This window comes from Carcharhinus amblyrhynchos, chromosome 23, assembly GCF_965287045.1.
Source record: "Carcharhinus amblyrhynchos chromosome 23, sCarAmb.v2.hapA, whole genome shotgun sequence".
Taxonomy (NCBI): domain Eukaryota; kingdom Metazoa; phylum Chordata; class Chondrichthyes; order Carcharhiniformes; family Carcharhinidae; genus Carcharhinus; species Carcharhinus amblyrhynchos.
This window is the reverse complement of record NC_137346.1, coordinates 15387399-15411756: the sequence shown is the minus strand read 5'-3', so window position 1 is coordinate 15411756 and position 24358 is coordinate 15387399. Positions and strand designations below refer to the sequence as shown.

The 24358-nt window shown below is 40.0% G+C and overlaps 1 protein-coding gene and 1 long non-coding RNA gene across 3 annotated transcripts in view; one reads left to right on the top strand and one right to left on the bottom strand.

Moving 5' to 3' along the window:
• Positions 1-17930, top strand: part of tada2a (transcriptional adaptor 2A) — a 33620-nt gene extending 15690 nt beyond the window's left edge. The window contains exons 10-15 of one of the 2 annotated variants that reach the window (XM_080211001.1): positions 2011-2121; positions 2485-2556; positions 6182-6314; positions 13441-13484; positions 16821-16903; positions 17458-17930. In XM_080211001.1, coding sequence (XP_080067127.1) covers positions 2011-2121; positions 2485-2556; positions 6182-6314; positions 13441-13484; positions 16821-16903; positions 17458-17643 — 629 coding nt within the window. In that variant the 3' untranslated portion in view covers positions 17644-17930. The remainder of the gene's footprint in view (positions 1-2010; positions 2122-2484; positions 2557-6181; positions 6315-13440; positions 13485-16820; positions 16904-17457) is intronic. The other variant, XM_080211002.1, reaches the window with a different exon arrangement.
• LOC145357546 (uncharacterized) overlaps positions 2988-24358 on the bottom strand; it is a 115930-nt gene continuing 94559 nt past the window's right edge. The window contains exon 3 of the long non-coding RNA XR_013889312.1: positions 2988-4428. This is a non-coding gene — a long non-coding RNA (uncharacterized LOC145357546). The remainder of the gene's footprint in view (positions 4429-24358) is intronic.

The following is a 24358-nucleotide window of genomic DNA, read 5'->3' as shown; positions in this document are numbered from 1 at the left end:
TTAATGTAATTTATACCTCAGTATGGTCCACATTTGGTTTTAGCTCATTCAGTGGCAGAAATTAAATTAAAAGCAACAAACCGATCTTGTGCGGTTCTCATTACCATAAATAAACTGGACATTGAAGTGAGGTGCCATGTAAAACCCAGACCACTTTCAGCATTCAGTATAACTGCAGCTCTCTGCATGAGTCTACATTGCAAATTAAAGTACCAGCAAAATACCCTAAACTAATTAGAAAAATAACAAGAATTAATAATAATCTCCCATATAATAAAATCATGTATAATTCAACATTCATGTATAATTCAACCCTTGTCTACTGAATTTCTTCATCTGCCAATTTGAAAAAATTCTAACTACTTTATTTCCTCAAGGAAAATTGGAGAAAAGGAGGAGGATTTATTCATTTAAGTAATTTAGTGCTCTAATATTAAATTTCAGTATCACCTGATTGATTCAGCATTTACAGTTTTAATGAAGCTTAATAAAAATGAGTATATTCAGAACTTCAAAAGAAACATAGAATCCCTACAGTGCAAAAGAGGCCATTTGATACTTGGGCAGCATCTGCACCAACTCTCTGCCAGGGTATCTTGCCCAGGTTGTCCCTCTCACCCTATCGCTGTAACCCCCACATCCAACCTACAGATCTTGGGACCCTAAGGGGCAATTTAGTATGACCAATCCACCTAACCTGCACATCTTTAGGGAGAAAACCGGAGCACCTGGAAGAAACCCACGCAGGCACTTGACGAACGTGCAAACTCCACACAGTCACCCATGGCCTTTTGGAAACTGGAGCTGTTGGCAGCAGTGCTACCCACTGTGCAGCATTCATGAAGAAATTAATCTTTTAATCCAATTGTTGGATGGAGTGAGAGAGATCCTGTTGAGGAGGGAGGATGAGATCCAGTTGAAGTCAGGGGAAGAAAAGGGAGACGCTATTGACAGGTGTAAAGATCCAAATCCATTGATGGGGAAGAATAGCGGTGTTAAAAGGGTGGCGAGAGAGATCCCTTTATGGGTGGATTTGCAACTGCTCCTAAATGACCTTTGTCCACCAGTACCTAATACCTGTACCTACCTTTGTCAATTAAAAGCTGGCAATGATTTTCCAGGAGGAAAATCTAGAACCAGAAGGCACAGTCTCAGGCTAAAGCGACAATCCTTTAAAACAAGAGCTGAGGAGGAATTTCTTCAGCCAGAGAGTGATGAATCTGTGGAACGCTTTGCCACAGAAGGCTGTAAAGGCCAGGTCATTGAGTGTCTTCAAGACAGAGATAGATCGGTTCTTGATTGATAAGGGGATCAGGAGTTATGGGGAAAAGGCAGGAGGATGGTGATGAGAAAAAAATTAGCCATGATCAAATGGGGGAGCAGGCTCGATGGGCTGAGTGGCCTAATTCTGCTCCTATGTCTTATGGTCTTGTGATTTGCTGCTTGCCCTAGCCTTTTAGTAAAAGATGAATTTGAATAAATCAGCGAAAGGACATTTGTTAGACTATAAAGGGGCTAAGGGACGCATGATTCAGTATGGGAGAAAGGAACTAAAGTGTTTAAGACTTAAATATACCAATAGAAAATTCTCTGAATGTTGCGGCAAGAGAAAGAAAGAAAAGAAAAGCAAACATTGCAATAAACAGAGCGAGAAAATGGCTGAGAAAATTGGATCAGGAGAAATGGAGTTTTTTATATCTTTTCACCAATGCCACAAGTCATGAGTTGGTTTTGGGGGGTAAAAAAGACTCACTTAGCAATGATCCACTCACCAGCAACTGATTTGCTACATTTTCTTTCTAACTGAACTCATTGAAACACATGGATGCTCATGAATGCCAGAAGTCTGTACCCAAGCAAGACACCATTGGACTTTCTAGAAATAGTTAATACATGGTAGCTCAACAAAGCAGTGAGCATTGTAATAATATTTAACCTGGGATAAATTACAGTGCACACTAAAACAATTGAGGAAAATACATTCAAAAATGTTTTCTTCTGCAATTGCAGTTCTTGAAAGACGGTACCCTAAAGAAGTTCAAGACCTCTATGAAGCTATGAGACACTTTGCAAGGCTATTGGGACCTACAGAACATGACAAATTTATTGAAAGCCATACATGTATGCAACATTCATATTTTTCCTTTTCTTTGCTGTAGTTTTTGAGATTAATATGAAAATCAATTTGCAAACTAAAATAAGTTAATTCCTTAAAATTATTAATTTTTATTTTCTTTAAATTTGTTTTTGCTGACTGTCTTGAATATCTCTTTTAAAAATAAAATTGTGTTCTCTGTAGCTTTTAAATGCCTCAACATGCGCATCAATAGATTTGTTATTTGAAAATCAAAACTGGAGAATTTCAGCACTTCTTCAGAATTATGTTTAGCTCCTGAATCCCTAAATATCAAGCATTGGGGATAGTGGGTAGACTTGCACAAATTTAATTAAAAATGACCTTTCTGATCATATCCATTTTCATAGTGGATTTTGAACTTCGGAAGGAGATCAAACGGTTACAAGAATACAGGCAGGCAGGAATCTTCACTTTCCGTGGTGAGTGTTTGCAAATGCTATTTAATAAGTATGGTTTCTCATAAGCTTGTAAATGTCAGAATGATAGGTCAGTCAAGTGTAATGAGAGAGAGAGTGATTTTATATTATAACTATGAATGCTAAAACGTCTGATATAATTAATTTACCATGAAATAATCTTCATGTGCATGTGCTCATATGTGGTTGTTCTACATAATGAGTGAGCATCCGTCTCTCCCGGCCTCTCCCCAGCTTCTTTTGCAACAGCTGGAAGTATGTCACTCACTGGCAGTAGGATCTTGCAGTCCTGCCATTATGAACAGGATTTCCTATTCAACACGTTCCTCACTGCCGGGAAATCAATGGCGGGGGTGCACCAGCAGCGGGACCATTTAGAAAGAGCAGCAAGATTCCGGCAACTGCAGATTTAAGTTTTGCAATGAATTTTAGTTCTGAATGACTGAATTATCAAAATAATTGTAAATTAGAGAAGAGGAACCTCAGGTACATATATATCTGATTAAAACAGACTTTAATCAAGGCATCCATGCTTTTTGATTATTAGCAATGTAGCCATTTTTTCAGTAACCATGACTTTTTATGCGCAACCTTTTTGTTCCCATATCTACTTCCATCCAGTTTTACCAGGACTACAGTAATGTGCCTACTTCATTTGGTGTTGTGAGGGAAATGCTGAGGTTTATTCTGCGTGGCCATTAGCTCATCTGTCCATTCAGTGATGCCAAAGCATTTTATTAACCTTTTTGACTATTATTTCTTTTATTAAACATTTTGTGAGGCATTAGGAGTCCTCCTGAATTCTAAAAGATTTCCTTTCGTGAGGTTTATTGTGACCTGAGCATAGGCAATGTACATACTATTCAAACATCTGAGTCAGTGGATTACATGCCTTTAACAGATTTTAATTTCACAAAATGACATCTAATCGTTCCTCACCTTAATTGATTAGTTGGTGATAAAATAAAATTTAGTTTTAATTTTCTTTTGGTAATTTTATAGAGGAACTTAATTCAAGCAACTATGCTCAATAGCCACTTGGTACATTTATTGTTAATTAGACATGGCATGTAGTTTAATGGAAAACAATTAAATTGTTTAGCAACTGATTTTTTTTTTTAGTATGGTGCATTTTTACTAACTATATTGTCTCTTGTGGTATCCCATCCTATACATCTTGGTCACCAGCTAAAAGAGTAAACTGCAAATACCTTTCTCAGCACATTCTCAATTGTTGACACTTTTATACTAGAGTGGAGTGAGTTGTAACTGGGAAACTTCTTTTGTCCCTACTCTTTCCTTCACTTGACTTCTCCTTTCTTATTGTCTTGCTTGCTAATCAATTATCATCTATTACAACCAATCTCCAGGTGATATTCCCTGAATTTGTAACCCTGGGTGAGGGTGGATGAACTGGTTCCTTATTTTTATTCAACCCCCCACTCCCCTGGTGGGTCACAACAATAACAAATTTAAGAAGGATCCCTTCTGTTGGAGGTATCTCTTCCCCCCTCCGATATTTCTATTTTAAAAGGTGCCAATTTAACCAGGATTTCATGAGTTAAACAGTGAGTGAGTTTATTAGTGAGTTTATAAGAGAGAAAAAATATAAAGCACATGCATATACATTCATACAGATGAGAACTCAGCCCAAAAGTAAGTTTTCTTTTTAAAAAAAATCTTTGAGTTGTCTGTGAAGAGGAGATAGTGGAGCTTTATGACTACTGCAATTCATGATTCCAGGAGCATTGACTTCAGTGGGTGAATAGTTGGTTTTGAGATTCCAGTCTTCTGTTATTTGGCTGAGAAGCTGCCCCATTTCCTTCTCAGTAGTGGCTTTGCTGACTTGACATGCTCCAGCAATCAGAGAGTAACCTGCAAAAAAAAATTCACAGGGGCTTACTGCTGTCTTTCTTCCTGTGTCACACACTGTCACATGTAGCACTAGTCTACTGTGACCAAGCTTTCCAGCTGGCTTTTATCCCAGTCTTAGTGTATTCCTGGAAGGCGGGAATCCACAAATTGGCCTGGGACATTGCCCAGAGAATATAATTCCTGCTGAAATGATAATCAGTTCCCATTATCCCCACAGGAGATTACAGTTCTTTTCCTTATGGCTTTTGTGCTGTTGATGTATACTTGTCTGGAGAGAGCGCAGTTCCATTGTTTGTCTCTGAGTATCACTTGCCAGCATCAACCAGTGACTGAATTTACATCCTCAGCCAGTCTTTATGTCCATTTTAAGACCACAGATTTTATCCAAGAGTTCAGTGTATCCTTATGTAATTCAGGGTTTTGCCCATCGTCGTGACAAATTACATTTTTTGCATTATTGGCAGATACTCAGGGTGGGTATCAGCATACAAAATCGGGTAGATTGGGGTCAGGTTAAAAGTTTTAAAGATCTCACCCTGACTCCAACCTATTCATTTTTGGCTTCATGATAGAAAGGAGTCGGATTGGCAATTTAATTACTTTAAAGAGGGTGAGAATTGGACCTAACTGGTCCAATAGGCTGCTCCAGAATGTTCCCTTCTCAACTGAAGTGCAGTCTGTCAATCGGGCTGATGCCAAATGGGAAATTTGTTGAGGACAATTGATCCATGCTGTGGGATTACATAGAATCGTAGAAACCCTACAGTGCAGAAGGCCCATCAAGTCTACATCAACCACAATCCTACCCAGGGCCTATTCCTTTAACCCTATGTATTTACACTAATAATCCCCTGACCACTAGGTTCAATTTAGCCTGGCCTATCCATCTAACCCGCACATCTTCAGACTGAGAGGGGAAACAGGAGCACCTGGAGAAAATGTATGCAGACAGGGAAAAATGTGCAGATTCCACACAGACAGTGACCCAAGGCCAGACTTGAACCCAGGTCCCTAGAGCTGTGTGAGGCAGCAGTGCTAGCCACTGTGCCATCCCCAAAGGATGTGGAGAAACTCGGACTTAGGAGTTTGTCATCCAAAATTACACACCCAGAGCCCGCCCCAGCCTGGGGAACCCACCCTGGTTAATATCCAAGCCTGAGTGTTAGTCTGTTGGGAATGCACAAGGAACTGTACAATTTTTAAAATTGGAGGATACAGAAAATGATTTCCAAGTAAGTTGGATGGACAACTATGGGAAATAAACTTTTAAGGAGTAATGGGATGGGTGAGAAGGAATGGAACTGACTGGATCATTTTACTGACAGCTAACTTGAATTTAATAGTCTGAATATCCTCCTATGCCACATGGTTATAATGGCTCTTTTATATTGCTGTTTACTAATGATTAATGTCCTCTAGCTGTATAATCTGAAAATGACTCAGTGAAAGTTACTATTAAATTGCTTCAATATATCTGTAGAACAGTCTTCATGATTTGAATTCAATAAAGCTAGGTGTTTAATGTGTTGTAAAGAAATGGTTTGTATTTTCTGAAACTACTTTTTTGTAGGTAGTTCTTCAAATTGGATTTATTGACAGTTGTCACTAACTGTATTTACCACTACTACATCATGTTAGAGCCACTGAAAAGAAGTGCTAGTGGAGAAGTTGCTGGAATTTTTCTTTCGAGAATGTTCCAGTTGTCTGCATTGTATTTTCACATGCTGCTCTATGATCACGTCTTCATGTATAGGTGCCAAAGTTTATGACTGCTTGAAAGTGCATCGTGAAGAGGAACGACTAAAACGCAACATGCTCACAGATGTTCTCCAGTGTCTTCAGGACTCCAATGCCTGCCAACAATGGTTACACAAGCAAGCAGCAATGTGAGTTCTCTTGGACTGAAAGAGACCAGAGCTTGTTAGCTCGTGTGATTAAAATTATTTATTTCACATTTGATCTTTTTTCTTTTGACTGGGGAGTTGAGGATGATAATAGTGCAACCTGATGGATTTAACAAAGAACATTTTGAGGGTGGTTACAAGGTTCTGACGTCATGTGCATCCATAATGTGACAGAAGAAACTCTGAGATGGTTTCTGTAGCATGTGATCCTCTTCGGCGTGTGAAAATCTTAATAAGAAATGGGATGCAATCATCTACGGTATTTCCATTATTAAAAAATAATTTACGGGATGTGGACGTCATTGGCTAAGTCAGCATTTATTGTCTCTTCCTAGTTGCCCTTTAGAAGGTGAGCTGCCTTCTTAAACCACTGCAGTCCCTGCGGTGTAGAAACGCCAACATTGATGTTAGGGAAGGAATTCCAGGATTTTGAACCAATTGCTGTGACGATATGTTTTCAAGCCAGGAGGGGAACTCTCCAAATGCTGATCTTCCCATCATCTATTGCCCTTGCCCTTCTAGATGATAGTAGTTGTGGGTTGGGAAGATGCTGCCTATGGGACCTTGGTGAGTTCTTGCATAACGTATTGTAGAATTTACACATGGCTGCTGCTGTTCGTTGGTGATGGAGGGATTGAATATTTTTGGAAGGGGTAGCAATCAAGTGGGCTACTTTGTCCTGGCTGCGGTCAAGCTTCTTGAGTGTTGGTGTTGCAGTCATCTTGGCAAGTGGATAGTATTCCACCACACTGTTGACTTGTGCCTTATAGATGGTGGGTAGGTTTTGGGGAGCCAGGAAGGATTCCTAACCTTTGACTTGCTCTTGTAACCACAGTATTTATATGGCTTTGTCCAATTCGGTTTCTGGTCAATAGTTTAAAAAGAACCCACACCAGGATGTTGATAGTGGAGAATTCAGTGATAGTAATGCCTTTGAATGTCAAGGAGCATGTTGAAGGTGGTCATTGCTTGGCATTTGTGTGACATGAATGTTACTTACCATTTGTCAGCCCAAGCCTGGATATTTTCCAGGTCTTGTTGCATTTGGATATAGACTGTTTCAGTATCTGAGGAGTCATCTGGAGTTAGAGGATCATTCTATTAATCCCAATTCTTCTAGACCAAATCCAACATATGAATTGCAGTTCACAAACTGGACTACTTCAGATTACTTTTTAAAAATATTATTATTTGTCAGCTGAAGACTAATGCTTGTGAATCAGATAATTCCTTCACCCACCATTTTGCATTTGCTGATTATCACCAAATGTTTAAAGCTCGAGATCTGATCGCATCTCCAGTAAAAAAATGTACTTGTCATTGAATCTGGCACTACATAAATTTTCTGCACTTTCCAAGTCACTCAACTTGCATCCTGTGCAGTTATACCCTGGAAAAAATCAGCCTTGGCACAGATGCTATGCTTTGAATGGAATTAGGCCAGGGCAACATATGGAACTCGAATGTAACTTGTAAATGAAACACTCAGACCTAAACTAATAAACACAAAAAAATGCATACCATGTTCTGATGTATGACATTTCTTCCCACTCTAATGTCTTTGACCTCCTTCCATCACCTTAGGACTCTGTAACCGTCTAACATTCTAGCTGTGTTACGTATTTATATTGAGTCTTAGTAGTTGCAGTAAGCATTTCACATGTCTTCACCAGAAGCGGCATCACAGGTCACTAGCAGAGGAAATTGCCTGACTAAAGAAGCTCTATTAGTTTTAAAACCTCCGTGCTTCCAAATATCAGTACCGCCATGCGCAACACAAAATTTGGCTGAGGACTTGGAATGGCGCTTGTTAACCACCTGGGAGAAAAAACTTGATAAAACATTGGAAAAGACTTAGGAGGCAAGCTCATGCTCTGGATGTCACAGGCGAGACGGACATGAACAGTGATCGTCTGCAGAGCAATTATAGAGCTGGAGGGGTTTTAAAAAGTGACCAATGCTTCGTTTGCTGCCTTATTTAAATGGGAAAAGCAAGTTAGTTGCTGAAAACGTGTTGCAAAGTGTGCATATGGGGAACCTCGATGAGAAAGAAAATAGCAGGACTTCCTGGTGCCATGAGATCTTCCAATTTTTTTAGGAAGATGAGTATTCTGACTATTTTGTGCAGACAAACAAAATAGCAGAAGATGTTAGGGTCCCACATTTCTGAGCAGGGGGGGCATTCAATCTCCTCAGAACTTTAATGCAACCGGAGAAGCCAAGCACTACAGCATATGAACGAATTGTAGAGATTTTGCAAGCACACTGTTTGCCAAAGCCTTTGGTGATTGCAGAGTGCTTCAGATTCCACAAAAAGCATGAAGAGGCTGAATCAATTGTGCAATTTGTGGCTGTACTAAAACTCTTAGGGTGCTGAGTTTGGTTTTTTAAAAAAAAAGAGTTGACAAAGGGTTATGTGAACTCAAAACATCGGCTCTTGCCTGTCATTACAGATGCTGAAAACAGAAAGAAGTCTCGCATTTATTTGTAAATAAACAAATAAACCTGTTGGACTTTAAGCTGCATTGTGAGACTTCTTTCTGTTTTTACTCCAGTCCAATGCTGACATTTCCACATCATGACTTACAGATGCTGCCAGATGTGCTCAGATTTTCCAGCATTTACTGTGTTTGGTTACTTTGAGTTTGGTGATGTGCTGAATGAGACAGTTCAGGACAGGTGGTCTGTGAAGTGAGGCAATATAGAAATGGTTGCTAACTGTGAGTGACTGATAAAGGCCAGGGACAGAGCTGGCTGCAAAGGAAGCTTAGCAGCTGAGTTTGAATATTCGGATACACAAAATTTTTAGCTGAGCCAACACCGAAGTGTTTCAGAACTCATAAATATCGCCTGTGTGAAGCCAGGGCATTCCCCTTAGAAATGCTGCTGCAAGGATATAATATGCAGAAGGTGTGGGGAAAAAAGGTCACAAAGCGTTCCTGCTGGAAGAAAAAGCAAGCTACAAGTAAAAATAATAAGCCACAACAAACCAAAGCAGCATGGAAACAGAATAAAAGAAGTGTTCATTCTATTTCAGTGAGTTGAGAGAAATGAAGTGACTTGCAGTCTGAGGACACCACCGAATGTGCTATCCACTGCTGGTGCTACAGATAAACACGGAGTCACTCCACCGCTGGATGGATAATGAGTAAGCATGGAAATCAGCACCGAGGCAGTAGTCTCGCTGGTGTCAGAGACTGTATGTAAGGAAAAACGCAGACATATTCTCTTGAAAGTTTTTCAAAAATAGTATTGAAGTATACACAACTGGAAGGATTATGCTGAAGAGCCACATTGAAGTACCTGTGCAATTTAACAGCAAATTTGTCTTCACGTGTAATAAAGAACAATTATCCGGCGTTGATGGATCAAACTTGGTCAGAAAAGATTCCACTGAACTGGGCCCAAGTCAACCTGAAGTCTAAAGAAGAATCAGGTCTTAAAAATTCTAAATAAACACCCAGTTGTGTTTGATGGAGAACTGGTATGAAAGGCATCACATTTAAATTGAAGACTAAAGAAGGAAGCCAAGAAAAATGCTTGAAGGCAAGGTTGGTTACCTCTGCTATCAGGCTGAAAGTTGAAGCTGACTGGGAATGACTTGCAACCTGTCAGCATTAGCAAATGGGCTACACCAATAGAATCAGTCATCAAAAAAGATGGATCTGTGTGGATTTGCGGAGACTTCAAAGTCGCCCTTAACCCAGTATTATGTGCGGAATAAATACCCAGTACTGCACGTTGATGACTTGTTTGTCGGATTGGCAGGAGGCCAACATTTTAACAAAATCAACCTGGACTGGGCTTACTTACAGGTGATGTAAGCTAAAAAAAACACAGGAACTTCTTACAATCGTGACACAGGTTTGTTTCATTATTGTAGATAACTAGTATCACATCTGCTTCAGCATTGTTTCAAACAGCAGTGGACCAGATCCTGAGTAGGATGGAGCAGAGTCAAGTGCTTTCTGGATTACATCCTAGTCACTGGAAGACAGGAGGAGGAATATCTTCGGAATTTGACTGCCACGCTTCAGAGATTGGGACACTGTGGACTGAGAGTCTGTAAGCTCAAGTGTGAGTTCTTCCTGTCCTCCATTGAGTAGTTGGAACATGTGATTGATGCCATGGGCCTTCACAAATCTCCTTTGAAGGTCAGGGCTATAACAGAATATTACCCGGTTGTGATCCGTCAATGGATTGTTACCCACTACAGAAGATTTGTTTCAAGTTTTGCAACCATTTTAAAACTTGTATAACCTGTTGTGCCAAAACAAGTGGAAGTGGTCGGATTAGTGCAATAGTTCTATTGTGGGAGCCAAATAAACATTGCTCGAATCTGAAGTCCTTATGCATTTTGATCCTATCCTACACCTACAGTTGATATATGTCTCCTTGTGGTGTTGGAGCAGTGGTATTCCACATCATGCATTTGGGCAAAAAAAGACCCATTGTCTTTGTATCTCAAACATTGAGCAAAGCTGAAAGTAACTACACAGAAATTGAAAGAGGAGCATTGGGGATTATCTTTGGAGTGAAGATATTCCACCAATTCCTGTATGGGAGAAAACTATTGACAAACCATAATCCGTTAACGACAATTTTTGGACCCTCACACAGGAATTCCATCACTTGCAGCAAGTAGAATGCAGAGATGGACAATGCAAAGATGGACAATGCTTTTGTTTGTACATATTTTTACCATCAAGTATCAACAATCAAGTGTCCATTGTAATGTAGATGGGCTTTTATGATTGGTTCGTCAGACTACTTGAGGGAAAATTTCTTCTAACAGGTAGATGGTACACTGTCACTTCAGGACAAGTGAAGAAGTACATTTGGAGCAATGTAATGATTCTCTTCAAAGTAATGGATATGGTATTACGGGGCAAGACCTCAGAACTAACATCTGAAGCCATATTCCATGAGAAGATTGGAACTGTCTGTACAGTCAGGATATCTTATTTGCAGTTTAGAGTGATTATTCTACCACCATTGAGAAGACAAATGTTAGACAAGTTGCATGAGGGCCCTTGTGGAATTGTGCGCATGAAAGAAATAGCAAGGTGTTATTTCTGGTGGCTTGGATCAGACGCGGAAGTTGCAGAGAAAGCTCAAACATGTTCTTCATGTGTGAAGGTATGAAATCTGTCACCATTAGCTCTGCATCCTTGGGAATGGCCAGAAGAGGTTTGCTGACAGGTGCACATCAATTTCACAGGACCTTTTAAAGGACATATGTTCTTAGCAATGGTCAATGCTTATTCAGAGTGGCCAGAGGTCGCCATAATGAAGTTAACATTCATTGGAAAAGACAGTCAAGAAATGAGAAGTCTTCAGTGGATTTGGAGTCTCTGAGCAATTGGTAAGCAGTAACGGACCTCGATTTGTCTCCCAAGAATTTGGAAGTTTCTTCAAAGAGAATGGTATTCAACATTGTATTGTCTGCGATATACCACCCTGCTACAGAGTAGCAGAACATTTTGTTCAAACCATGAAACCATTGAAAACAGGGAACAAGGTTCTCTATTCAAAGGTCTTAACCAGTTCCTACTAGTATATAGGAATATCGCTCATTCAATGACTAAAATCTCTCCTGTCATAAATGAAGAAGAGACAGCTACTTCTGGCATTCAACTTGTTGAAACCTCTGAAAATAAAGAAATTATTCAACAGGAAAAACAAGGACAGAGACAACAGCAGGAAAACACGCATTGTGTTCCACCTCGGACAAAGGGTGTTGGCCAGGAATTAACTCCGCAGGAGACAAATGTGTTCCTGCCAAGATTGTTGCACAGATTGGACCTGTATCTTCTCGGCCTTTTGGCTAAGATCAAATATAGTATGGACATGCTGTGCTTGGTTGAAGTCATTAGGCTACATTTCAGCTTCGTTTGAAGCTGTTTTTAAAAGCGGCATCTCAGCCTTTTGGCTAAGATGCAAATGAGATCAAGCCTTGGAGGAAGAGTTACGCCTACTCCAATCAGCTTGGACCATGTAGATTAAGTCCAAGACAAGAGGTGAGAGCCCTGTCTTGTCAGCTTGGACCGGAAATGTGTCAACTTGTTGAGACTCTAAATTGGACTTGATTGGATGAATTGGAACAAAAACAAACAAAACCTATACCATCTAAACCAGAGGTGCTGTCCTCTGGAGGAGGTCTATGGATTAGCTGTTGACAAAGAATGCCCGATCTGCTGGAAATGGAACCTCCTGTTGAAAATCCAGGTTCAAGTGAACAAAGTCCTGACCTGAACCTTCCTGCAACCCTGATACTACTGATGGACACTGTCGAGAAGACAACACCTTACCTCCAGACCAAGCACAGTCAACCTCTAGTCACAAAGTCGACACCATTCAAAACCACTAATGACGTTCATACAAAGTCAAAAACGCCATAGGCAAAATGGCAACTGCAGTAAGCACTGTGTATGTATGTATGCCGTCACCAGGCCGCTAGTGCAAGAAACTGCCTGTGTGAAAAGACACAGCCATGTAGTGATTGCACCTTGTAACTACTAAAGCTCTGTTAGTTTTTAAACCGTCTGTGCTTCTTAGTGTCAATACTACCATAGACAGGAAGTTGCATGTAGGATCATGTATTTTGTGCGGCACTAGCAAGAAGGCTGTAACTATTTGAAGAATATACTTCAGCACTGAGTTATATATGTTAATTCAGAATCTGTGCCACAAACCTTACAAAGAAAAAGAGTTTCTCAGATCCTGTGATGCAAGTATCATACAAACTATCTTGGTGGACAGTGGGGATGGAAATATTAATAGGTCACAGATTAATAATTGAAAGTAAATCAAAATTTCCATTGTCACTGGCCAAGTTGTATCTGTTGTTCATGCACTACCCAACTCTCACTTGCATGTGTTTACTCAGCTTTATACACAAAGCTAGTGCTTTCTAAATTATGCTTACTACTGAGAGAATAGCTTTTGCTCTTGACAGGGAATAATCCAAATAAAAAACATGGGCTTCTTCTGAACAGTCCTAATTTTTCAGTATATCACCAATATTAAAAAGACAGCTTCCTCATTTTCTAGCATTGTTTCCAAATTTTAGAATGCACTAATCTTGTATTTCATTTTTACATTCCAGTGATTCAGGATTAAATCCAGTGGCACTTGTCATCCCTACAGCTGGTGAGTAGCTGCTGATCATGGCTGAGGAAGTGCAAAAGATTCTCCTTAAATTGAGCACATACTAGAGTCACAAACATATTTTTAGCACAAAAGGAGGCCGTTCAAATCATCAAGTCTATGCTGGGTCCTCGAAGAGCAATCTTGCCACTCCCACTGCCCTGTCCAGTCCTATAGCCCTACAAGTTTATTTCCTTCTAATTTCCTTTTGAAATCATTGATTATTACCACATCCACCAGCCTCGTGGACAGCGAGCCCTGGGTCATTACCCCTTGCTGCATAAAAAGATCATCTTCAAGTTCCTCCTATATGTCTTGCCCAAAAAGTCCTTGTGCCATCAATTAATGGAATGAGTTTTCCTTGTGCATCTTTTTTAAGCCGGTCATAATCTATGAAATCTCACCTCAATTGCTCCCATTCCTGGAGCCATTCTGTTAAATCTTCTCTGCACCCTCTCATGACCTTCACTTCTTTCCTAAAGTGTGGTGACGAGAACTGGATGTTTTACCCTCAGTGAGGCCTCACCAGAGATTTATGTTGGTTTAGTATAGTTTCCCTGCTTTTGCAGCTAAATGCTTCTATTTATGAAGGTTAAAATCCCTTATGTTTTGCTAACCAGTCTCTCAATATGTTCTACCATCTTCAAACAGGTCCCTCTCTTCCTCCACATTCTTTAGACTTATGCCATTAATTCTGTATTGCCTCTCCCCATCCCTTTTGCTAAATTGCGTCACGTCATCCTTCACTATATTAAATTCCATCTGCTATTGTATGCCTGTTCTGTTAACTCATGTGTCCTGTGCTAGGAATCTGTATCATACTCAGTTTGGTATCACTGGCACATTATGGAAACTTTACTCTGTATTCCAAGATTCAAAGACGTTTATATATAGCATGAAAGAAGTGATTCTAGCACTGACCATTGGGGAACACCACTATCTACCACCCTCTGTTCCCAAAAACACGCATTTGCCATGACCCGTTGCTTTCAGCCCTTAAGCTACAAAGGTGTAGCATCAGTGATGTGTGCCCTATACAGCATGCACTGCAGCAACTTGTTAAGACTCCTCCTTCGAGCACCTCCCAAACCTTTGACCTCTACCACCACCTGAAAGGACAAGGATAGTAGGTACATGAGGTGAGAGCACCACCACCTGGAAGTTCCCCTCCAAGCCTCATCATTCTGAATCGCTGTTCCTTCATTATTGTTGGGTCAGAATCTTTGAAATCCCTTCTAACAGCATTGTGGATGTATCTACACCACATGGACTGCAATGTTTCAAGAAGGCAGCTGAGCACCACCATCTCGAGGGCAAATAGGAATGGACAATAAATACTGGTCTGACCAGCAAGCCCACATCCTGCAAATTAATTTTAGAAAGCCAAATTTTTATTCACTTGCATTACTCCATAAGTTTTGCTATCCAGCCTTTTCACTGCAGCTTTTGACCAGCCCACTTATGATTTTAATTTTTTTGCTATGGAAGAGGTTAGGCCTTCAGAATGAGCTACTTCATTTACCCCCACTAGCTTATATATAATAGCAATTGTACGTTCAACTTGCACAGCATCAGGTTGAGATTACCTTGATCTAGTGAATTTATTAGCAGTTGCATCTCGTAGTTTTTCCCATTCTGCCCAAAATCAAACTTGCCCATTTTTAACTTATTGAGAAAATACTGTGAAGGTGTTTCGAATCCGGATGACCCTTTGACATTTTCCAGCATTTCCTCTTTTGGTTTCACATTCCAGCATCCCCAGTAATTTGCTTTTAATTTATTTCATTCATTCTACTTTTCATTATTATGGATTTTGAATTTATTTGTAGTGGTTATTAGAAAATGATATTACTGTACAATCATGTGAATTGCATCGTGATGTATTTCTGCACCCTGTGCTGAGATTTTTAATAAAATTGCAACTATAAAACAGTAACTTGTACATGGATGTGACTCGTAGTGTTGATTTTAACATACCTACTATAGAGATTGGAAAAGCCCAGGCAGTACTGTCATTCCAGGAAAAAGCAGATAATGATTTTGAAACACACACTATTAATTGTCTAGATCACTTTTCCCTCATATATATATATATTATATATATATATATATATATATATATTCCCAGTGAAATTTTTCCATTTTGTGGTGCAAACTCATAGTAAGCATAACATCTTAAACTGAGTTTTTTGTTTACTCTTTAAACAAGTATTTTCTTTTGCTGTTTACTTTGTCTTAATTTAAATTACCATGAACCTTTCTGTGATGAGACTATTTATTACCAGTGCTTACGTTGAATCTTCTTTTGGTAAGAATGGTTTAATCAGTTTATCAAAACTTCTTATAACAGCCCAGCTTCATTGTGAATGCAAAACTAATGCAGAATATTGCAGATGTTGGAATTCTGAAATAAACAGAAAATGCTAGAAATACCTCTATCTATCAAGCAGCATCTGAGGAGAGAGGAACGGTTAACAACATCTCAGACATTGAGAACCTGATGAAAGTGATAAATCAATCACAGGTTCCAGCTTCTTTTCAAAATCTCCCTTGTTGACTCTCATTTAATTTAAACTTACAAGGAAAAATTCAGCAATCTCGCTATTTTAGTATGTAAAAATGCTTGAAGGGAGTAAGTCAGAATTAATGTTACAATGTAATACTCCTTCCTACTTTCAATCCAGAGTGTCTTCGAACCCAGTTTCCCAGTGGCAATGCTGGATCTCCCAGTGATGTATTTTGACTAATATGTAACGTTAATATTTGAATGACTTTCATTTGCCAAATGTCTGACTAACTGATTGATTATCTAAACGATCGTTTTTCTGCACCATTCTTTCCCCACTGTTCTCCACAACTTTAATGTCAGAACATTTGCAATGTGTAGGTCAGTCACTTAGAGTAAGGGCAAGAAGGTTACAAGTATAACTCGGCACTTGCTTAATTTCCCCACCTCATCCCATTCTGAGTTCACCTCTGACAAGAACACCCTGCTTATTAACAAATTCCTGATCTAATCCCAATTACCATGGTTTTAAATTTACTTGGATATCTTTTGAGGACAGAGGAGGTTTAAGTTTAAGAAATGTTTTGTTGAGTCCACCTATATTGCACAAGGCTTGGTTTTTAATGTTCTGTTACAACATAGCAGTAATGAATTTAAAGTAATTTATTATCTATGAAGCACTTTGAAACATTTGCGATAGTGTTTTTTTTAAGTAATAGGCACATGTTCACAACCCACAGCAATTCCACAGCAGGTGAAGTTTTGGCAGAACTACAAAGTGGTCATTTGGTTGCACTGATATTTGATGATTTTGTTTTCCTTTTTCATTATGGATGGAGCAGGTCGAAGAAATGCACCCCCACTGAATCTCACGGGCCTTCCCGGAACAGAAAAGCTAAACGATAAGGAAAAAGAGGTACATTTGATTGTCTCTAAACAGCTGACTTTCTTGCACTTCTCAAATTTTGATTATAGGTTCATTGTTTCATTTATTATTGTCACATATATTAACATACAGTGAAATATATTGTTGCTTGCGTGCTATACAGTCAGACAGATTGTTCATAGAGAAGGAAACGAGTGAGTACAGAATGTAGTGTTAAGTTATAGCTAGGGTGCAGAGAAAGATCAACTATTTCATAGGTCAGAGAGGGAAAGTTAGTTGGTCAAATTAAGCTTCAGTTGTTTCTGATTCCAACTGACTCCCTCTAGTTCCAATCAAAATATTGCTAGTTAACCTTCCATTTTGCAATATCCTTCCCATGGTTTTGGTAACAGCAAAAGCAAGCCTCAGCAACATTCATAAACCAGAAAATGCTGGCAGTACAACAGTTAAAAGGTAGATGGATGTGATGTTTCATCATAATAGCTTGGATTGACCTTAAGGACATGTATGCAGAACTTTGAATTTACTGTCAGTGTTTTTGAATGACGTTCTTTGTGGATTCTTTCTACCCACCGATCTCGTAGCTGTGCCAGATGGTACGATTGGTCCCCGGAGCATATTTGGAATACAAGTCGGCTTTGATGAACGAGAGCAGCAGATTAGGTGGCCTAAAGCTAGCCCAGGCAAGGACTCTTATTAAAATAGATGTGAACAAAACAAGGAAGATCTATGATTTCCTGATACAAGAAGGTTATATTACTAAAGCTTAAACGGGCAACCCAAAGCTGACATTTTGGAGTGCCGTCACTAAGCAACCTTGGAAAAGACCAGACCGTCACCTGGCAACCTCCAATTCCTTTTGTCAGTGATGTACAGATTGAAAAAATAAATCATGTATTTTTATTTATTCTCTTTTTGTAAAAGATTGGAACTGTTCATTGTCTGATTTTTGTGATTTTAGTGTGAATTCAGTTTAATAAAACATGCTTTGAGTAATTGTTTTATGTAAAGATGTATATTTAAACTTTTTTTTACTATAAATTCTGATTAAATTCTCTCATGTTTACAACTTCTTGCAATTCAGTTCTTGTATTAATGAAGCTATCTCTCAAATACAACTTGGTAAAATAAATTTGATATAAAATAAATCCACTGAGCATTAATCATGGACTGTAAAGGAATTTACAAAATGGAAATGGAGGTTTAACAATTGAAAACACTGATTAGTGTGTACACCTCAGACCAAAGTTTATTTTTAACAAGAAAATGAAGATACAAGTTGGTCAGTACTGTGTTTGGCTAATTGAATTTGGTGCAACACATGCGCCAGACTTTGCTTTGATTGGAGAGGCTATTTGGCACATTGCTTTGGGACATTTGGTCTCTCCTGAACATTGTCGTAAAGACCAGGCAAATGTGAAGATCTGAGGGTGCAAAATTAAACTTAATACTTAGGTTGAGTTTTTATGCACTGAAAACCAATGACTAGTAAACACATGACTGAGGAATCTAATGTAGTTAGTTATTAATCCCCAATTCTGTGGAAACAGACTCCAAAATTGTTCATTTGACCATGAATGCCAGTTTCCCACCTATGTTCTTCTCAAACATCCTTTGCCTCCCTATCCAATCCAATCTGATGTGCAGAAGCTTTAGAAATCTTCAGTGTCATGTAGTACAGAACAGCTTCGCTTCGATTTGTTTTTCACTTCGCAGCATATCAATGTCTGTTACCTACCCACCTCTTTTATGTTGATTGCGCTGATTAAAGACATGTTACCATAACCCCAGCAAGGAACCATATGTAACGTGAATCCAATATGGCACAAGGAAAATTAGAAATTTTTTGTAATACACAATGTAACCTGGACAAAGGGGAGTTTCCACCCCTGCCCCAGTAGACATTTGGAATAGACTCTTGAGCAACAAAGCAGTTAATTTGGAGCTCTGATGGCAATTTTTTAAAGCACCAATATCTTGAAAAAAGGATTGAAACTTTGAGAGGAGCTAGGACTAATGCTTTTGTTTTATTCTGGATAAGGTAGGATGTGATTCCATGTTTTAAGGCATTAATTTAGAGATAGGATGAGCTTGATAATTGTTGTGAGCATATGGACTGTGAATGGGACCTTGATTAATTGAGTGATCTTCAGACTGCTCTTCCAGCTGGCTCTAAATAGATGGAAGGCTGATCAAATGGGTATCCACCAATAGGATAAGGGTTTCTCTCACCACTTGATTCCACTAATTCTGGAGAACTTCCCATACATTGTGAAATCTCTTAATGATTGCAGAGCTGACTCTGAGTTTTTATATTGAACAATATGTGTTGCTGCAATATATCATACAACTTACTCTAGCACACATTAAAAGTTCATGGTCAATACTCAGTTGCTTTTTCAGAATTCTGTTCAATGTTTTCCAAAGCTTTGTCAAATGTTCCCTCAGTTTATATGTAGCCATGCACAAAGTAAGCAACATATCTTTTATCTATCTTGGCCTTTTAATCTGCACAAATGATTTGCTTACAGCTCTGTCTGCAGGGACAGAACAAGGGCAAGCAATTGTTAGCTAGAAACTTGTACATTTTCTATTTCCATTTATTCTGCCATATTGAGGTCCATGTGAAAAATTGCTGCAGGTTACAGCTCGTAGGAAACAAACTCAGTGGGAGAGTGACTTGACAGCACCAACGCATGAAAGAAAATGTAATCTTCTGAATGTACAAATCTTGCCAGCAGGAAGGAAAGCAGATTATTTTTTGTCACAAGTAACTCCCATACCAAACAGCAAACAAGTGAATTTAGAGGGGCCATCCAGGGAAATTCTGCAAAAGTCTTTGTTCTGAAAAAGTCTCTCAATGTGCTGATTAAACCCCCTCATTTGTCTTGAACCTTGCAGAGAGAAAGCTGAAGGGTGTTTTGGGGCTAATGTTGAGGAACTGACAGTCATGTGCTGGTGCATGCTGAGAACAACTCAATAGAAGGAACATACAGCAGACATCTTAAATCTCTGGAAGAATGTCACCAGCAATGCTGCAAATCCAATGTTCCATTATCAATGTCCTCTCTCAGGCCAACAGCCCCTGTATGAAGACACTGACTGATAAATCAGCTACGCTGGGTAGGACACATCATCCATGTGCTTGACACAAGACTTCCAAAACAAACCACCTTAACACCGAACTGGCGAGTGGTTATCAGGAGGGCAGAGGAAACATTTCTGGGATGCACAAGCTATCCTGAAAAATGCAAATCCCCACCGAAATGTGGGAATGGCTTGGCAGGAAACCAAGCACAAGCAGAGTACCAAAATCCAAGCATCCAATCCAGATGCTTCATCTGAAAACTTGTTCTTATTTATTAGTGTCACAAATAGGCTTACATTAACACTGCAATGAAGCTACTCTGAAAATCCTCTCGTCACCACACACCAAGGAAGAATTTGGCAAAGCCAATGCACCGAACCAGAATGTCTTTCGGACTGTGGGAGGAAACTGGAACACACGAAGGAAACCCATGCAGACACGGGGAGAACATGCAAACTCCACACGGACAGTGACCCAAGCTGGGAATCAAACCTGTGCCCCTGGCACTGTGAGGCAGCAATGCTAACCATGTGCTGCACCTTCTGGTGGAGTGTGCAGAGTCATCCTGGGAGACTGCATAAGAAGAAGATGCATAATGGAGGAATGCAACCACATTGCTGTATTTTTGTACCCACATTGCAGATTGTGAACAAGCGCATATCCCCTAAAGAACTTTAAACTGCAAGGTGAAAACTAAACATGCCTTCAATTAAGAGAAAAATTCTATGTATAGGCTACGCTGATATCTTTTCACAAAATTTAGTTTGTCTCTGTGAGAATGTGTTCTGTTCTTTTCATTGTGTTTGGACTGTTGAATAATTTCCAAACATTTAATCAGTTTGCAGAGGGTTCTTTTGTGAAAGCAATGAATTGTTCTAATCTGGATGCATTGTTAATTCTCTGGTGCACACAGAAACTGCACACGGGTTTTGCAAAACCTTGATGATATTGGACGATCAGGTCCATTGAGGAAGTATTTTCAATAGCAGGGTGTTGTCCACAATTAAGCTTCAGAATAATCAGTAAATGGAATTCGTATGTCTTCAAATGAAAAAAAAATGAATTGATCTGAAGGTCACACAAATTAGAATTTGAAAAGATTGACAGTCGAGTAATAGGCAAGGTTTAAAAGCAGTAGAATTCATAGAATCCCTACAGTGCAAAAGGAGGCCATTCGGCCTAGCAAGTCTCTGCAACAGCATCATACCCAGGCCCTACCCCTGTAACACCATGTATTTATCCTGCTAACACCCCTAACCTACACATCCTGGGACAATTTTGCGTGGCCAATCAACGTAACCCACACATCTTTGAATCATGGGCAGAAACCAGTGCACCCAGAGGAAACGCACCCAGACACAGGGAGAATGTGCAAACTCCACACAGACAGTCACACAAGGCCAGAATTGAACCCAGGTTGCTGGAGCTGTAAGACAGCAGTGCTAACCACCGTGCCACCCAGGTAATTGCAGAGAGTACAGTTTTTACGGACACATCCATGACCGATATATTTGTTTTCTATTTGTACATTCTAGTCAATGGTGAGGAAGGTTTAAATTCCACAAATCTCAATGTGAACCAGCAAGTAGATCAGCCCTATTATGAAGCCTCCAAGACAGCTGTACTCAACATCCATGGGAAACATTATTTGCTCCATTTCCAAAGTAAAAATCAAAGTGGAGATGTAATTATGGAAACCAACACCTGGTTCAAATCAAAGTACGACAGGTTTTAAAAACAATCTGATGCAGATGTTGGAAATCTGAAATAAAAACAGAAAACATTGGAAATTTAGAGCATCTATGGAGAGAGGAGCAGAGTTTACTTTTCAGGTCAATGATCCACCGTTTGACCCAACCTGAAGTTTGTTTCTCTTTCCGCAGAGCTGCCTGACCCGCTGCAAGTTATTTCGTAACGATGTTTGAAATAATGTGAGATCCTGTTCACGAATGTGCAGCCAGTTCATCCACCGTGTTGCAGACTTTATCAGCTGAGCACAAGGATGTGAGAGAATTCATCCAAATCGCTAAGGAAAACATTGCCATTTATTGAATCATAGAATCACACACTGCGTAAGGAGCCCTCAGCCCATTGAGCCTGCACTGACACAAGAAACACCTGACCTCCCACCTACTCCCATTTACCAGCACTTGCCCCATACCCTCGAATGTTATGATGTGCCAAGTCCTCATCCAGGTACTTTCAAAATGATGTGAGGCAACCACTCTCCCAGGTAGCACATTCCAGACTGTCACCGCCCTCTGGATAAAAAAGCTTTTCCTCATATCCCCCTAAACCTCCTGCCTTGAACCTATGATCCCCAATCCTAACTTCAACTACAGGGACCAGCTGTTCCTTATCCATTCTGTCCTTGCCCCTCATTGTACACCTTGATCTGTCACCCCTCTTCTCTGCTCCAGCGAAAACCACCCAAGCCTATCCAACTTTTCTTCAGAGCTTAAATGTTCCATCCCAAGCAGCATCCTGGTGAATTTCCTCTGCACCCCCTCCAGTGCAATAACATCCTTCCAATAATGTGGCAACCAGAACTGCACACAATACACTAGCTGTTCCCTCATCCAAGTTATATACAACATGATTTCCCTGCTATTGTAATCTGTGCCTTGATTGATAAAGGCAAGTGTCCCACATGCCTTTTTCATCACCCTATTAACATGCTGTTCTACCTTCAGAGATGTAAGGACAAACACACCAAGGTCCACAGAACTGCCTAATATGCTGTCAACCATTGAATACTTTCTTGTCGAATTACTCCTAAAGTGTATCACCTCACACCTTTCAGGATTAAATTCCACCTGCCACTTATCTGCCCATTTGACCATTTCATCTGTATCTCCTTGTAGCCCAAGACACTCACCCTCACTGTTAACCACCAGGCCAATCTTTGTGTCATCCGCAAAACTATTTGCCTAATGTTTCAAGGTATTGCATTTTGAGATAAGAAGTACAATGAAACACAAAAGACGAAGCCTGAAGGTTCTAGAAATGTTTACAATGCCGTGTCAGAGCAAAGCTGTCACTGTGGAGCAGATGATAACTCAGTGGACAGCGTAAAGAGCAAGCCCCCCCATCCCCCCCAAAGGATAAAACTGAAGTAGCCAGCCCTGTGAACTCAAGTTGGAAACATCATAGCTGCCACACCCAGGACGTCTGTGAGACAGGAAGGGACTATTGACTATCATATGGGAAGCAATATTCTCAGAGTCAGAAGAGGAAAGCAAGCAGCTGCAAACTATGGTTGATGTCATGTGTGCCAATACTAGTGCCAGTAGTGGCAGCACTAGTTGGAGTACAAAAGATGCAAACTGGTCACACCAGACGTGAATTCACCACCCTCGTGTAGACTGGTGTGAAGATATGGCTGAACATAAACAGTACTCTGACTCAATGTCCTAGGATGTCTGTGCTGAGTAGGAACATGAGAAGGCACTGATTATGAGTATGTTTGTGCCAGGACCCTCAGTTGGAACAACCTCTGGAACCGATTCCAGATTCTGCTTAACCTGATACTGACAGATCTGGATTAAGTGCTCCCATGGCCAAGGATGGACCACCCACGGGAAACCGTTTGGATGTTGGTGGCAAAATAGAATCAGCATCAGAAACAATCATTTGTTTTTGCATCGAGAGTTACACCCTTTCCCTGAGGAGAGGGATTCACTGACTGAGGACCGAGTGGGAAAAGTGAATTTTCTTCAACAAGCTCTCTTGAGGAGATTTTATGTCAAAAATATGCCAGAAGTTCCTTAAGTCAGGTAACTGCAATTTGATCATCCCAGTGGCAAATCCCTTGATTTGGGAAAACACAAATCACACAATCCACAGTCAGAACATGAATCTTCAGAGGCACCAAAGGTCTTTTTTAGAAGGGAGCACTGTATTCTTGGAATCCACAAAGCTCTTGGTGTAACTCAACAGGTGCTATTGCTTTGATAGCCAATGCCAGCTGAATCAGCTCAGGAAATGCAGAATAAAGCCTGATCTTAAATTGAGATACACGCCTTTGCAAACTGAGTGTACACATGACAGAGCAGCAGTTCGGAAACTATCTCCATTAGATGGTGAAAGAAGTGGACGAGGAACGAATGACAGCACATATAATGAGAAGCTGCACTCAGTTCAGGGCATGCTACAACCTTCACCGCAGTCCAATGGCAGCAGCCAGTGCACGTGAGCCTTTTTCATATCAATAATATCAGGACACATCCGGGGAAAGTACCTCTGTCTTTATGATGGGGTCAAGCACCATTTCAACCTCCACAGTATCTGCAGTAGAGGTATGATCAGGACAAAGACTCCCAAAAGGCACAAGTGTGGAAAACACACTATCAACCATCAGGAAGGCACCGGCTGCATTAACTTTAGGAAAACAGAGA